The 14,808-nt window shown below is 36.5% G+C and overlaps 1 protein-coding gene across 3 annotated transcripts; it reads left to right on the forward strand.

Moving 5' to 3' along the window:
* The first annotated feature begins 1,932 nt into the window (after nucleotides 1-1,932).
* LOC132606906 (subtilisin-like protease SBT6.1) lies at nucleotides 1,933-13,620 on the forward strand. 3 transcript variants are annotated; one of them, XM_060320585.1, is made up of 11 exons: nucleotides 1,933-2,051; nucleotides 2,888-3,681; nucleotides 5,488-5,616; nucleotides 5,786-5,938; nucleotides 6,851-6,967; nucleotides 8,380-8,564; nucleotides 10,382-10,645; nucleotides 10,727-11,795; nucleotides 12,264-12,758; nucleotides 13,218-13,278; nucleotides 13,365-13,620. In XM_060320585.1, the coding sequence occupies exons 2-11, from the start codon at nucleotides 3,112-3,114 to the stop codon at nucleotides 13,445-13,447; spliced, it is 3,126 nt and encodes a 1,041-aa protein (XP_060176568.1). In that variant the 5' UTR covers nucleotides 1,933-2,051; nucleotides 2,888-3,111; the 3' UTR covers nucleotides 13,448-13,620. The 3 variants fall into 3 exon arrangements, with proteins under 3 accessions (XP_060176568.1, XP_060176569.1, XP_060176566.1); XM_060320586.1 differs by lacking the exon at nucleotides 1,933-2,051 and adding an exon at nucleotides 2,073-2,442; XM_060320583.1 differs by lacking the exon at nucleotides 1,933-2,051 and having other exon boundaries at nucleotides 2,073-3,681.
* The last annotated feature ends 1,188 nt before the right edge of the window (nucleotides 13,621-14,808 follow it).

The following is a 14,808-nucleotide window of genomic DNA, read 5'->3' on the forward strand; positions in this document are numbered from 1 at the left end:
GATTTTATTGAAGGGTTACCTAAATCTAATAGTAAGGATGTCATCTTGGTGGTGGTAGACAGGTTAAGCAAATATGGTCACTTCATGAGCTTAAGTCACCCTTATACTGCTCAAACAGTTGCTCAGTCATTCCTTGATAATGTTTTCAAACTCCATGGGTGGCCTGCTACAATCACAAGTGATAGAGATCCTGTTTTTCTCAGTCAATTTTGGCAAGAGTTATTTACTCTACAAGGGGTTCAACTTCAAAGATCCACTGCCTACCACCCTCAAACAGATGGGCAAACTGAGGTTCTCAATAGGACTTTGGAGACTTATCTGAGATGCTTCTGTTCTGATAGCCCTCATACTTGGTCCAAGTTCTTACCATTAGCTGAATGGTGGTACAACTCTACTTATCACACTTCCATCAAATGTAGTCCTTATGAAGTTCTTTATGGTCAAAAACCACCTCTCCATCTCCCTTACCTAGCTGGTGAATCATCTTCTGAGATGGTAGACAGATCATTGGTTGCTAGGGAATCCATCATACAGCTTCTAAGGTTTCACATTCTTAGAGCTCAACAAAGGATGAAGGACTTAGCTGATAAACACAGATCAGATAGGAATTTTGACGTAGGTGATTGGGTGTACCTCAAACTACAACCCTACAGACATATTTCTGTTGCTACTAGACCGTTCAACAAGTTGGCAGCTAAATATTTTGGCCCTTATCCCATTGATGCTAGAATTGGCCCTGTTGCATATAGGCTCTTACTCCCTGCTGATGTTCAAATCCACAACACCTTTCATGTATCACAATTGAAAAAGTGTCATGAAGTGCCTACCAACATCAACCACCCTCCTGTTTTTCATCTATCTAGTCCTTATTGCCCTTCCCCAGAACTGATGTTAGATAGCAGACTTGTGAAGAGAGGAAACAAAGTTGTTGCTCAGGTGTTAGTGAAATGGACATATATTGATGCTTCTCAAGCTACTTGGGAATATCTTACTGATTTGACACACAGATTTCCTGCTTTTCAGTCTTGAGGACAAGCATGTACTTCTGTAGGGGGTATTGTTACAATAATATGCAGAATTACATGATTGTTATGAAGAAGCTAACTGAAGTGCCAGCTGGATTCAAGCTGTCCAGAAGTTAGTTAGGATTTAAAAGTTAGTTAGCAGTTCCAATTGTTAGTTACAGTTGTTATAAATGTTAGTTACAGTTGTTATATTGTTTTGTGTAGCTAATGACAGCTGTAATCTTGTAGATTAGATGCTAATCACTCATATGAGTGATCTATAAATACTTGTAACAAGATACAACTCATCATTCATGAATATACAAGATTAACTCTTCCTCTCTCTATATTTCTATCTTAGCTCTCTCTCGGATTATTCCCTGAATTGCTAGTTACAATTCTTCGACTAGAACCCTAGAATTGTCTATCCCTGCTGTTGATATCCATTTACTATTCCATAAACAATCGATATACACTGATATACAGTGAATATACATCAAATATACATCACATTTCCTCTATCTTCACCCTTTCAACACACTTTTGCACTTCCAAAAACATATCTTAAAGTTTTGAAACCTCAATGTTTGCTATATAACCCAATATTTGTGAATGCAGTTATTACTATAAACTAAAAACATCAAAAAACTTTTCAAAAAATCATTTTTTTTTGTAGGGGGTGGGGGGCAAAGGCAGGGGGCAGAGAGTGAGGTGAGGGCGAGGGACAAAGTGTTAAAAATAAAATTTAAGGGTAAAGTGTTAAAAATAAAGTTGAGAGTCAAAGTGTCAAAAACAAAACTGTTGGGCAAGCTCAAAACTCCTTAATCACTAATAAAAAATCATTACTTATACTCAATAATTAAAACTTGTCACTAATAAAAAATCATTACTTATACTCAATAATTAAAACTTGAATCACCTCGCTCAATTTTATAACTTAAAGTCACTTATATTTAAATGCACCAACCCTCTCGCTCAGTCCTCACTGTCACCTTTTGTACGTGTCACCAAACTGTTTCCTTTTTTGCAATCGTTGGAAACTTGTCAGTAAGTTGTCAAACTCTCTTCATCACCCTTCACTTTTTGTGATTGTTCTTGATCAGTTTGTATATTTGTATTCTGTTGGTTTGTTTTTAAAACAAGTCTTACTTGTGCAATCCTTTACAATTGAAGCACCAAAAAAGAAAAAGGTTTTTTTTTTTTTTTTTGGCTGTGCTCAAAGGACAAGTAGCATAATGTTGGTTAATATTGACTTATAACAACCCCTTTGGTTTGTCGAATTTGAGATGATTTTGTCCAGAAACTAGTCCATGAAATGATGAATTGCAGTGAGAAGTAGTGTAACGTCTGTTTGCCTTAAAGTTAAAGTCCACATTATTGATCTTAAAGTCCAAAAATTATGTGGAAAGCATATGAGATTCTGTTATCAATATTCAAAGTATGTGCAGATTTTTTTTTCTTTAATATTTTTGGTATAAAGGCCTAAGATTACGAGTAGATCTAGTTTAATTACTCAAAGGTTAAGCATTTCTTCATCATATTCTGTTTTTGTAAGATACAGTTAAAACTAGACAATGAGATACCCTTTATTGCCAGGACTGGATTTTTTAAGTTTCTCCTCTTTTTTTTTTTTTTTTTTTTGATATGGTAAAAGTTTTATTAGTAGAAGTACCAAGAAGGTACATAAAAGTATAGAAACAAACATCCCTACAATAAGTTCAAGTTGCATAATTCCCAAGTGAATCCAAGAAATCCATATATTGATCCAAGTTTTTTTTTTTTTTTTTCCAATTTCTCCTTTGATCACTTGGTACGGAATTTAGCCTTTTTTTCCTGTTGAATTTCTCTCAAACTAATGCTGAGGTTTGTGATTTTACTGTTAGCTAAAGACATGCATTAGCCTGAAGCAGGTGGACTTTCTTTTGAAGAGGCCAAGAGGGTTATAGTTTCTAGAGAGTTGGGATATGAGAGTTTCCATTAAAGCAAATTATTATCATTCAAGTACAATGGCAAACTAGATAACAGGATTTTGATTGTGCTCAAGTACAGGCTAGTACCTCTGGTTACTCCTCATTGTTCTAATGCGTGATATTTTATTCTTGCAAACATGCCACAAACTCCGCAAAAATCATTCTTCACCCTCTCTTTTATCCCCTTACTTTTGGTGTATACGCTCATCCACTTCGACTCATCTTTATACCCTCAAGTAGAGTCTGAGCCATTTATTTCTAGTAGCCCCAATGACTGGCAACATCACCAGAAGCAACTATCTGATAGCAGAAATTATATTGTTCGATTCTATCATTATAGGGATGCTGACAATCACTGGAGTTATCTTCAAGATAACTTGAAATTTAAGGGATGGCACTGGATTGAGAGGAAAAATGCAGCTGCCAGATTTCCTACTGACTTTGGATTGGTGGCAATCAATGAGTCGGTGAAAGAAATCTTGCTAGAAAAGTTCATAGAATTGAATCTTGTAAAAGACGTTTCATTGGATTTGAGCTATCAAAGGAAAGTTCTTGAAGAGAAGAGTGACAAAATTGGGGCTTTTGCCAATGGGAAGAAGAGGCCAGGGAAGATTTTTACTGCTATGTCCTTCAGTGAAGGTCAAAACTATGCGGTGGCCAACACTAGTAAATTGAAGATTGGCTGGAACAGACATCTATTGATGCAGGCAAGTACACTGATGTTTTTATGTTTTGTTATGTATGCATTTGCTGATAATTTATGCTGTTGGAACGCATGCAACCTTTCTTTTGCGATCATGACTTATGTTGCGTTGTATGTGTTCGTAGGAAATTACTCTTTCAGTTACCTTTTTTCTTTATCCTTTTCCTATTTTGGTATAGTCAAGAGTCTGTTTTTCTAGTAATTTGCCTTGATTTGGGACTCCGTAGTGAGAAAAAATAAGAGAAAGATTAGAGAATACGTGAATACTAATGTCTTACGACTGATTCCTTTTATGGGCTCAATTTACAATGCGTATATGTTTTTCCAAAAGTGGGACACTTATAAGAAGCACAAGTATTATCATCTGGGAATTTGCACTCCCCTTCTAGCCCATGTATATATGTATAGAGCTTGTTACATATGTAACTAATTCGGGAACTAGTAAATATATCTACAATCTCGGCATTCGACTTCACAAACTTCGTGACAATGTCTTCTGAGATTATCAGATTATCTTATCCCTGACAAAGTGACAAGTGTTTTTTATTTGTTTAGTCCTTTCGTGACACGCTAAATTCAACTGAATATGAAGAGACACTTGACTATTGCACATAAGTTCCATCTTACTGATCATTGTAAATTTTCAATCTTTCAATGACTCTTTGATCCATCCAAGATACCAAATCACCTCTAACTAAAACCGGTTATATATCCTTAGATCACTAAGAGCCTCACTTTAAATTGCTTGGATCAGATATAAGAGTGTGAATTGGACTACAGTTTGTCATTTTTATGTTCTAAGGTTGTCAGAGCATACTTAAGCGGTGAGATGGCAATACCTGATCTGTATCGCACAACTTTGATGCCTAGAAAGCACAACAATTTGCCAGCTTCTTTGTCTAGAATGATGAAATAGATGTATCATTAGCAATTTTCCTTATCTCTATCAATGATAACTATGTCAGCAATATAAATCACCAAAAAATGCACTGATTCAGTCATGCCAAACTCCTGAATTACTTGGAAATTTTGAAAAAATTACCCAAAAGGATGTCAGAAAACCTCGCCGGACAAGTGTTTGAAGGTTGTATTGCAAGATAATCACTAGCGCTCTTTGTGCATATTGCTGTTATAGAATTCTGCGGTGGAGATTATCATTTGGATGGGTCATAATAATATATGTGCAAGTTTTGTTATAATGAAACAAAGTAAAGTTTGCCATTTTTCTTTGGCATGTGTGTCTGCTTTCCTATACCATAATAGTGTTTTTGTTCATCTATCTTTGCTCTAGTTTGGCTCTTCCAAAGAGCGTTCAGCAGAAACAAAGGTTTTAAGTATCAGTAGGCATTCTGCATTCCATTAGAAAACTATGCACCTTGTGAGAGACACATCATGTATCTCATCATGGGCTATATGCCATTCCTTTACTTGTTTAATGAGCTGTCCTACTTGGTATCAGGAAACTTTTACGAGGTTTGGTTACGGAAGTCAATAATCAGAATCAGATTATTGTGCTCTTTTGGGGTCATTGGAGGGAGACGAATTGTGACATGCGGTTTGACTGTTTCGTATTTCTGTTTTCTTCTTCTGAAGTTTCCTGAATTAGCTTTTGAATCCACAACCTCTAATTGATTGTTTCTTCCTGATGGCACTCAAGGAGAAAAACAAAGTCAACTTCCTTTTTGAAAAGCTTTGACTGCATTTTTTGAGTGACTGAGTCTCTTGTTGCTGGTTTTTCTACGTTGAATGTTGTTGTTGCTCTTTTTAAAAATATACTTGTTTTTGTCTATCCTGTGTGATTACTTTGCAGAAATCTCAAGTCACATCCCTCTTTGTGGCACATGCACTTTGGTCAAAAGGGATTACTGGTGCTAAAGTCAAAATGGCAATTTTTGATACAGGCATTCGGGCTGGTCACCTGCATTTTCGAAATATCAAGGTATCATGTCTCTTTTTAACAATTTTTGTGTCAAAGAAATGCTTTAGTTAAATCAAGTGGTTTGAAGCTTGACATTTTCAATTACATTTACATATTTGTCAATTAATATATCTTGGTACCAGTTTTACCTCATCAATAACAGACAATGGGCTACCTGATTAATTTTCAGGAGCGCACAAATTGGACCAATGAAGATACATTGAATGACAATGTAGGACATGGGACTTTTGTAGCTGGTGTCATTGCTGGTCAGGATGAAGAATGCCTCGGTTTTGCTCCCGACACAGAGATCTATGCTTTCCGTGTATTTACAGATGCACAGGTAATGGATTGCTTTTGAACAAGTATTACATATCTTTTTCTTTCGGGGGCGTGATGGGGCTTTTCTTTCTTAAACTGTGTAAGTAAGCAGAGACTTGACGTCTGAAGATGTGTAACAATCTCGTGTCTTAGATTAGTGCCTCTAATTTATTGTACTGATGTTTTATAGAAGTTTGATACTTGCTGAGTGCTAATGATGGTTCCTGTTATCAAAAGTAGGCCCTTTCATCTTAAGCTGCTAGCAGCAAAGCGAATGCCTTCTGTGTTAAGATCCTTCCCCGGGCCCCTCCAGTTTTCGGTGCCGCATCCACCAGATGAGTGTTGACCTAATACAGCAAATTGTTGCAGTCATAATCTTTAATGAAATAATCATTTTCAGCCCCAAACAACCTTTTTGGCACTGCAGTGGAAGAAACGATACTTTAAACTGCCTAGTCTTTCTAATAACAAGTTTTGCTTCTGAACCTTATTTTTGCAAGCTCTAACTTATCATAGTTTTGCTGTAAAAGTCTTGGAATGCACCTAGATATGCTTATTTATCTCATACTCTTTCCTGAGACCAGTGGTGGGGTCCATATTAGTCGCTAGGTTTGTTGAACAGATAATATTTCTTCAGCTGTCTTATTATGATTTGAATGATCAAATGCAACTATTTGTTTTATATCTTCTGCCTTTGTCAGTGAAGACATCTCATCCAACATAGGAATCTCTGGTTACTTTTGGTAAATTATTTCTCATCATATAAAACAAGAGCTGTATCCTTTGAGGTAGCACAATTTAGGAACTTAATGAATGCAACAAGGGAAGTGCAAAAGAATTTAGATTTGGAAGAGGGTCTATTCACACAATAAGATCAATCTTATGGTAATCAATTTAGCAAGTTTATGAGAAATGTTTATTCAGTTTATTGCAGGTCTCTTACACGTCGTGGTTTCTTGATGCATTTAATTATGCAATTGCAACCAACATGGATGTTCTGAATTTGAGCATAGGTGGACCTGATTATTTGGACCTCCCTTTTGTGGAGAAGGTGAGGTCGCTGATTTATTGGTTTATTTTTACTGTATGGTACTAGGTGCATTTCATCTACAGCATAGGCATTGAAATGATCTTTCTGCTGTTACATGACTCAACATAATTGTCATCTAAGTTTCCGTGTAATTTGTGGTCTGGGAAGTTTTAGAAATTTGATTTGATTTGTCAGCATGCTAATATTATATTTCCTTGTGTAATGCATCGATTTTAATTAGCTTTCATGAGCTTATTGGTGCATATGTTTCATGAGATCTATGAATTTTGCAAACTGGACTATGGCATGGAGATCTTATTCACAAGGATTATATAATAATTTAGTACTCTATTTGTAGAAGCAATGCTGAGTTTTTAAGCCTCTCATTTCACTGAAATTAGCATTATTTTCGGCAGGAAACGAAACAGCGTTAGCAGAAGTTTTCATCTTTATATTGATGAACGTGCAGCAACAACAACAATAATTACGCCTCAATTCCTAACTAGTTGGGTTGACTATATGATTCCTCACCATCCATTCGGCCCAATTTGGAGTTGTCCAGTATTCAATAGTATGGACATCTATAATTCTAGAGGTTCTTTTTCTACTGAAATGCAAATTTCTGGACAGACTAAAAAGACTCCTAGTAAACGCTAGACCTAATATAAGCGCACCAGCATGTCTACATTAATTCTTACTTGTCAATGTCGTCTATATAGATCTTCTACTTCTAATTTGTATGAATTCCAAAAGAAAAGATTGTAGATATACCTAGTCTCTTTTAGTACCTCCATTTATCATGGTTTCACATGTAAGAACCAGTGCCCTTGGAGGCCTATTTATGACATTCAAGGCCATCTCAAATGACATTCTTTTATTTTGTCCTTCAAATGTGTTACTTGCACCTTCTTGCAGATGCAATCATTTTTATGATTATGTGTAATCTTGTATAATCGTACTTTCATCTTAATGTCTGCATTTCAATGACTCTCAACACTTACTCAAATTAGCATTGCTAATCTTGTCACCGTCCTATGAACTTGGCTTTATGGGTATCCTCTTGTCGCACAAAACGTTGAAGCACTCCTCAATTTTAACCATCTTAGTCTAATTTGATGTGATACATCTTCTTTTATCACACTATTGTCCTAGATATTTGAGCCTAGATACCTAAATTATATGCATTTAGGTACGAAAATCTCGTCTTCTTTTATCACACTATTGTCCTAGATATTTGAGCCTAGATACCTAAATTATATGCATTTAGGTACGAAAATCTCGTCTAGTCCCACCTCAACTTCACTCTTCTTGTGCTTGCTTAACTTGCAGTGCATGCATTCTGTGTTGCTTCTTTTTATTCTAAAACCTTATCCCCTAGAATCTCTCTTTGTAGCTGCTTTGTATTGATAAATGTAATCAATATTTTTTGTTAGGTTTGGGAGCTTACAGCAAATAACATTATCATGGTTTCTGCTGTCGGAAATGATGGACCACTTCATGGTACTCTAAACAATCCTGCAGATCAAAGTGATGTTATTGGTGTTGGTGCTATTGATTATAGTGATCATATGGCCTCATTTTCTTCACGTGGCATGAGTACCTGGGAGATTCCGCATGGGTATGCTGACTATTTTATCTTATGTATATTCTTTTTTTAGTCTTTGTACATACAAATCCTTCCCTGTATTAAAGTTTAATGCTATGTATATGAAGACATAGGAAGTTAATGAGTATGTTTGGATGCACCAGCCTCATTAAAAGAAGATACCTTAAAAGATCAGTTCTTCTAAAACAGATCAGCATTTTATGAGCTTTGTTCTATCCATAGTTGTGATGTTTCGAGCGAACTTCTGCTGAGCGGAAAATGATGGATGAAAAATGGCAAAAGCATTGTGGAAAATGATGGATGAAAAATGGCAAAAGCATTGTGGATGAATAGGAGGAACTAACAGCTGTTCAATGCCTCTTTTGCAGTACACTCAGCTTCTAAGGATAAAAGAGAAGGAAGACAGATGAACTGCAAACATGAAATATAGGCTCTTTGCTGCTGCTTTTTTTTTTTTTTTTTTTGGTCATGAAAAGAAGCAATTCAAAAGTAACGGTTCGTTGTTTTTTCTTTGTTTCTTTGAATTCCTTAGGCGTTTGCTTTTCGAATAAGTTAGCATGTTTACTTTAGGTGTCCTGTGTTTTCTAAGAGTCTCTTAGCCCTGTCAGAGATTCATATGCTAGAAGAAAATATAGAGAACTTCTAATATTTTTTATTTTGATTTCGTGTAATCTTGGCCTGCGATGAGTTTATTGGAGAAAAATGGCTAGTGACGATTCATATAGCCGGCCCCCAACTTGTTTGGGACTGAGGTCATAGTTGTTGTTGTTTGCTTTGCTAATAAAAATTCAATGATAAAACTTGTCTGATCAAACCATATAGCTGACCCAACTTGTTCCGGACTGAGCAGTGGTGGAGCCACTCATGGCCAAGGGTGGTCATCTGGACATCCTTGGCTGGAAAATAGTACTAGTATATGGATTAGATATTATAATTAACTGGATATAAATTAAATTTTGAACACCCTTAAAATAATTAAGATAGATAGCTTAGAGGTAAAGGGTGTTCAATTTTACCTAAAAGTCACGGTTAAAGCTTGCATCAAACGCTAGTCATCTTCTTTCTTTAAAAGAAAACATACAAACAATGTCTGAAGCTACTTGGTTGATTTGTATTTGCACTTATTTTCTTCCATGTTCCGACTAAACTTATTTGTAGTTGAGTTATGATTTGCATTTGGTTTATTCCTATGTTGGTTTGGAGTTACGTTGAACTCATTTATTGAAGCTCCTTTAGTCTTTCTTCTTTCCTTCCTATTTCCTAGAAAAGAAGAAGACGTATTGTTAAAAAGAAGACAACGAGATCTAATAGCAAGTTAGCGACCACTTATTTTGTTCTCTTTTCTTTTTTAATTGCATCTGTGAACATTTTAATTATCCAACTTTGTTCTCTGTCCTTTTTTTTTCGAAGAAGATTAATTAGTCGTTATCACTCGCTTTGTAACATTCTCGGACTGCCCCTTCTTGTTCTCCACTTGTGGGATTACATACACTAGGTATGTTGTTGTTTGTTGTTGCTGTCATTTGATACTGTAATCACCGTAAGAGTTTTCTAGCAATGAAATTTATCAAGAATAACTTGCGAAATCAAATGGACCATAAATTTTTAGGCGGGTGTGCAGTGATGATGTTAAAAAAAATTCATTGCACTCATTCATCGGAAACAAATTATATGCTCGTCAACATTTGAACAACCTTACCAAAATTTCTGGCTCCGCCACTAGGACTGAGGGTTGTAGTTGTTGTTGCTTGCTTTTCTAACAACAGTTAAATAATTACACATGTCTGATCAAACCATAGATTTGTAACTCATGGACTGTGCCTTGGCAGTTATGGTCGTGTGAAGCCAGACCTTGTTGCTTATGGACGTGAGATTATGGGATCCAAAACTAGCACAGGTTGTAAAAGATTATCTGGCACAAGCGTGGCCAGTCCTGTGGTTGCTGGTATAGTTTGCCTCCTTGTTAGCATCGTAACTGAGAACAAGCGACAGAACATTCTAAATCCAGCCAGCGTCAAACAAGCGCTGGTTGAGGGGGCGACAAAGCTTTCTGGTCCCAACTTATATGAGCAGGGTGCTGGCAGGGTTAACTTGTGAGTTTAGTATTTGTGTTTGCTGCTCAATGATATTCAGTGCATAGTAATTCTTTTGTTAACCTTCAACGTCAATGACAGGTTGGAGTCCTATGAAATTTTAAAGAGCTATAAACCTCGAGCAAGCATCTTTCCCGGTGTTCTTGATTACACTGATTGCCCTTACTCTTGGCCATTTTGCCGTCAACCACTTTATGCGGGTGCAATGCCAGTTATATTTAATGCCACTATTTTAAATGGAATGGGTGTAATTGGTTATGTTGAGAACCCACCTACATGGCATCCTTCTAATGACGAAGGTAACCTTCTTAGCATCCGTTTTACTTATTCAGATGTCATTTGGCCTTGGAGTGGTTATCTAGCACTACACATGCAAATCAAAGAAGAAGGAGCTCAGTTTTCAGGAGAAATTGAAGGCAATATAACTGTCAAAATCTACAGCCCACCAGCTGTAGGCGAAAAGAGTCAGCGAAGTAGCACCTGTGTCCTGCACCTGAAACTGCAAGTGATTCCTACACCGCCAAGATCTGTACGGATATTATGGGATCAATTTCACAGTATCAAGTATCCACCTGGTTATATTCCGATAGACTCCTTTGATGTTAGGAATGACATCCTTGACTGGCATGGTGATCACCTGCATACAAACTTCCATTTACTGTTTGACATGCTAAGAGATGCTGGATACTATATCGAAACTCTTGGCTCCCCTCTCACGTGTTTTGATGCGAACCAGTATGGGACGCTTCTCCTGGTGGATCTCGAGGATGAGTACTTCCCTGAAGAGATAAAGAAGCTAAGGGATGATGTCATTAATTCAGGTCTTGGTCTGGCTGTATTTGCTGACTGGTATAATGTGGATGCAATGGTAAAGATGAGGTTATTTGATGGTAATACACATAGCTGGTGGACACCAGTCACGGGAGGCGCCAATGTTCCTGCTTTGAATGATCTTTTGGCTACCTTTGGGATTGCATTTGGTGATAAAATTCTAAATGGTGATTTTGTCCTCTCCAGTAAACAGAACCGTTATGCATCTGGGACTGATATTTTGAAGTTCCCGAGGGGTGGATACTTGCACAGCTTTCCATTCCTGGATAGATCAGAGAGCACGGCCACTCAGAATGTCATATTTCCTGGCACGACGAAGGTGAGCTGTGAAGGCTGTTCATAAAAAAAAATCCTGGCGTATCCCTCTCATTTAGGTTCATAGAAGCCACAAGATTCTTTAATAAGAGTTAGATGGCACCGTCATAACTTCTCTCTTTTAGCTTATTCCTGAACTAATATTGAGTATCTCTGTGAGGCTGTAGTGCTTTAGGGTACTCTAATCCAATGCAGAAGCAGTTCGAAGTGTGTTAGCGTAAGCATGTTTACACTTATACCGCTGTTTTGGAAGGGAGCGTTCCTTTTGTTAGACATAATATTGTTTTTCAGCATTCATTATCATAAACAAATAAGTATTTGATGTTGCTTGCTTTAAATTGCACAAAGTACGCTGGAAGAGAAATATGTTTTTTCCAATTAACCTCCTTTTGGGAGTGATAGTAGAATTTGTCAATTTTGTAGGCAGTAGTTGAGCTCCCTATCTAACTTGCAATATATATGATGAATGCAGATAGATTCACCTATTCTTGGTCTTGTGGAGGTTGGTGGGGGTCGAGTTGCAGTATATGGGGACTCTAACTGTGTGGACAGCAGCCATATGGTTACCGATTGTTATTGGCTTCTGAAGAAAATATTAGATTTTACTAGCACAAATAAAAAAGATCCTGTACTTTTCTCAGATTCAGTTAGACAAAATACACCATTATATGTTGACGACAAGAAGTTACCATCACGCAGAACAGACGTGAATTTTTCTATGTATTCTAGTGTTGTTGGAAAGGAGTTGATTTGCGGGCGTGACTCAAGATTTGAAGTATGGGGAACAAAGGGTTACAATTTACCGGCCAGGGTAAAGAACCGCAGATTGCCCGCCTATCCTTTCGATGACTTGGATAGAGGTCTTAATTCTACTGTTGGAACACCAGTTTGGTTAATATCTGATTCAGCACAGAAGAATGGTGACTCCCTTGAGAACAAGTACTGGAGTTCATTTTACAAAGATGATGTAAGAACTTTTTGCTGTCATTTGTTTATGAAACTTCTTTTTAACATATAGGGTGTGTTTGGTATGGAGGAAAATATTTTCCAGAAAATGTTTTTCGATTTTTTCCATATTCGGTTGGTCAAAAGTTTTTCTCTAGGAAAACAAGTTCGAAAAGTGACATTTCAATTTGTTCATTGTCTCCTCCCCACACGCCCAACGTCCCCAACCCTCCCAACCCCCACCCCTTGACGATCCCACTGCCCACCACCCTGAAACCTCACTCGGCAACCCATCCCACCCCCATAGTGTTTTGCTAGATCACATATAAATGCTCTTGGGATAACATCTTTTTTTGCTTACTTACCAAACACTAGAAAATAAGTAACAACCCCACGTGTTTTTCAAGAAAACATTTTCAATTCATACATTACACACCCAATATGATACTGTACTAGCTAATTTCATTTTCCGTTACTGCAGATTGACATGCCTCTACTAGCTGCTAGTCACTGGTTTGTGCCGGCAATTGTTGCCATAATTGGTAAGTGCAAGTTTTGTACTATGTGAACTATTCACACAGTTCTCTTATCAGTCATTATTCTTATGAACTTTTGCCAATATTTTCAGGTCTAATGCTCTTATTCTGGCGCATGCAAAAGCGTGGCAGGAGGAGGAGAAGATCTAGCACAGGTCGTTTTACTAATTTATAGCCCTAATTGACATGGATCATACCTTTTGTTAATGTGCTCTCTCAGGTTTCATGATATGATTAAGTCATATATATTTACAAAGCAAGTTAACAAAATACAGCTGGTTAATTCTATTTTCCTAGTTACCATATATCAGACTTCGTATGAAAATTACATGTTATAGGTTAACTTAACATGATGTGGTAAAAAAATGTATACAATGGCAATGAATTTTTTTCCTCGTCGTAAGAACCAAGACCAAAGCCAACTTGTGCATTTCTATTTTCTCGTTCCACTAACTTATATGGAACAACTAATCAACTTATTACTTATATGAATTGTACATGTGATGCACTACGAGCAATATAAGTTGACCAGACATTTGCGTTACTTGTATCCAATTTCATTAGGTGCAGAAAAATTTCCTTTTCAATCCATGGTTGCTTTTAGTCCTTGAATAGACTTCACTTTCATGATAAAATTTGGTTTAAATTGCAATGGAGATGTAGCCTATGAGTAGGGATCTAGTAGCTAAGTTGGTTGGCAGCCTGAACTTTCACCTTGTTGGTGAGGGTTCGAATCCCCACGTTGTAATCTCCTCCTCCATTTCCCCTCCCCTACCCCTTATGTAATAAAAAAATTCATAAACAAAACACTTTTAAGGAGTTATAGCCTATGAATCTTGTAATGGGAAACAATAGCCCTTGCAGAGTTTGTTTCTTATAGTCATACTAGTGTACCTTCCGCGTGAAATCATTAGTAAATTTACAAAATAATAGTTCGCAGTTTATTATTATTTGAGAAGTTAACCGAACTCCTTTACGTATGTAAATCATATATCTGCCAATTATATTTACTCTCAATCCCAATTCCTTTACGGATGTAGGAAGTAATAGAAAGGAATTCTCAAAAGATGTAATCATAAATATGGGATTTGATTTTAAATAAACCGGTATATATATTCTGCACTTTAGATAACCTTCTTCTTTAATTCTATTTCAATGTTCACATGTTTTCTTTCAGACACTATAATTTCCATGCAAATAATCTTTGAAACAAAAATAATTTATAAACGTATTACTAATAGAAAAATTAAAACTTATAAGCAAACCACCTTTGAATCTCGAGTAGAGCTTTCAAATATAAGATTCTCAATAGAAACTTTATGACTCGGTTGTTTCACATAATTGGAAGTATTACCCTAAATCGTGTGCTCCATCTCTTTTCCGCTTTTTCAGAAGCATCTTTGCTAGTATTCAAGAAAAAAAAAAAAGATAATGTTCAAAATGTGAAGTTTTGACTGTACTATGGACATGAACATGCAAGAAAATTAATGGATAAATAACAAATACGAAGAATCATTATGTTGGACGTCAAAATAA

The sequence above is a fragment of the Lycium barbarum genome, chromosome 8 (assembly GCF_019175385.1).
Source record: "Lycium barbarum isolate Lr01 chromosome 8, ASM1917538v2, whole genome shotgun sequence".
Lineage (NCBI taxonomy): Eukaryota > Viridiplantae > Streptophyta > Magnoliopsida > Solanales > Solanaceae > Lycium > Lycium barbarum.

Excerpts from the sequence above, each read along its gene's own strand:
- LOC132606906 (XM_060320585.1), top strand. The coding sequence starts at position 3,112 with ATGCCACAAACTCCGCAAAAATCATTCTTCACCCTCTCTTTTATCCCC. Across the intron at positions 5,617-5,785 it reads TGCATTTTCGAAATATCAAG|GAGCGCACAAATTGGACCAA; the intron begins GTATCATGTCTC and ends ATTAATTTTCAG. Across the intron at positions 11,796-12,263 it reads TATTTCCTGGCACGACGAAG|ATAGATTCACCTATTCTTGG; the intron begins GTGAGCTGTGAA and ends TGATGAATGCAG.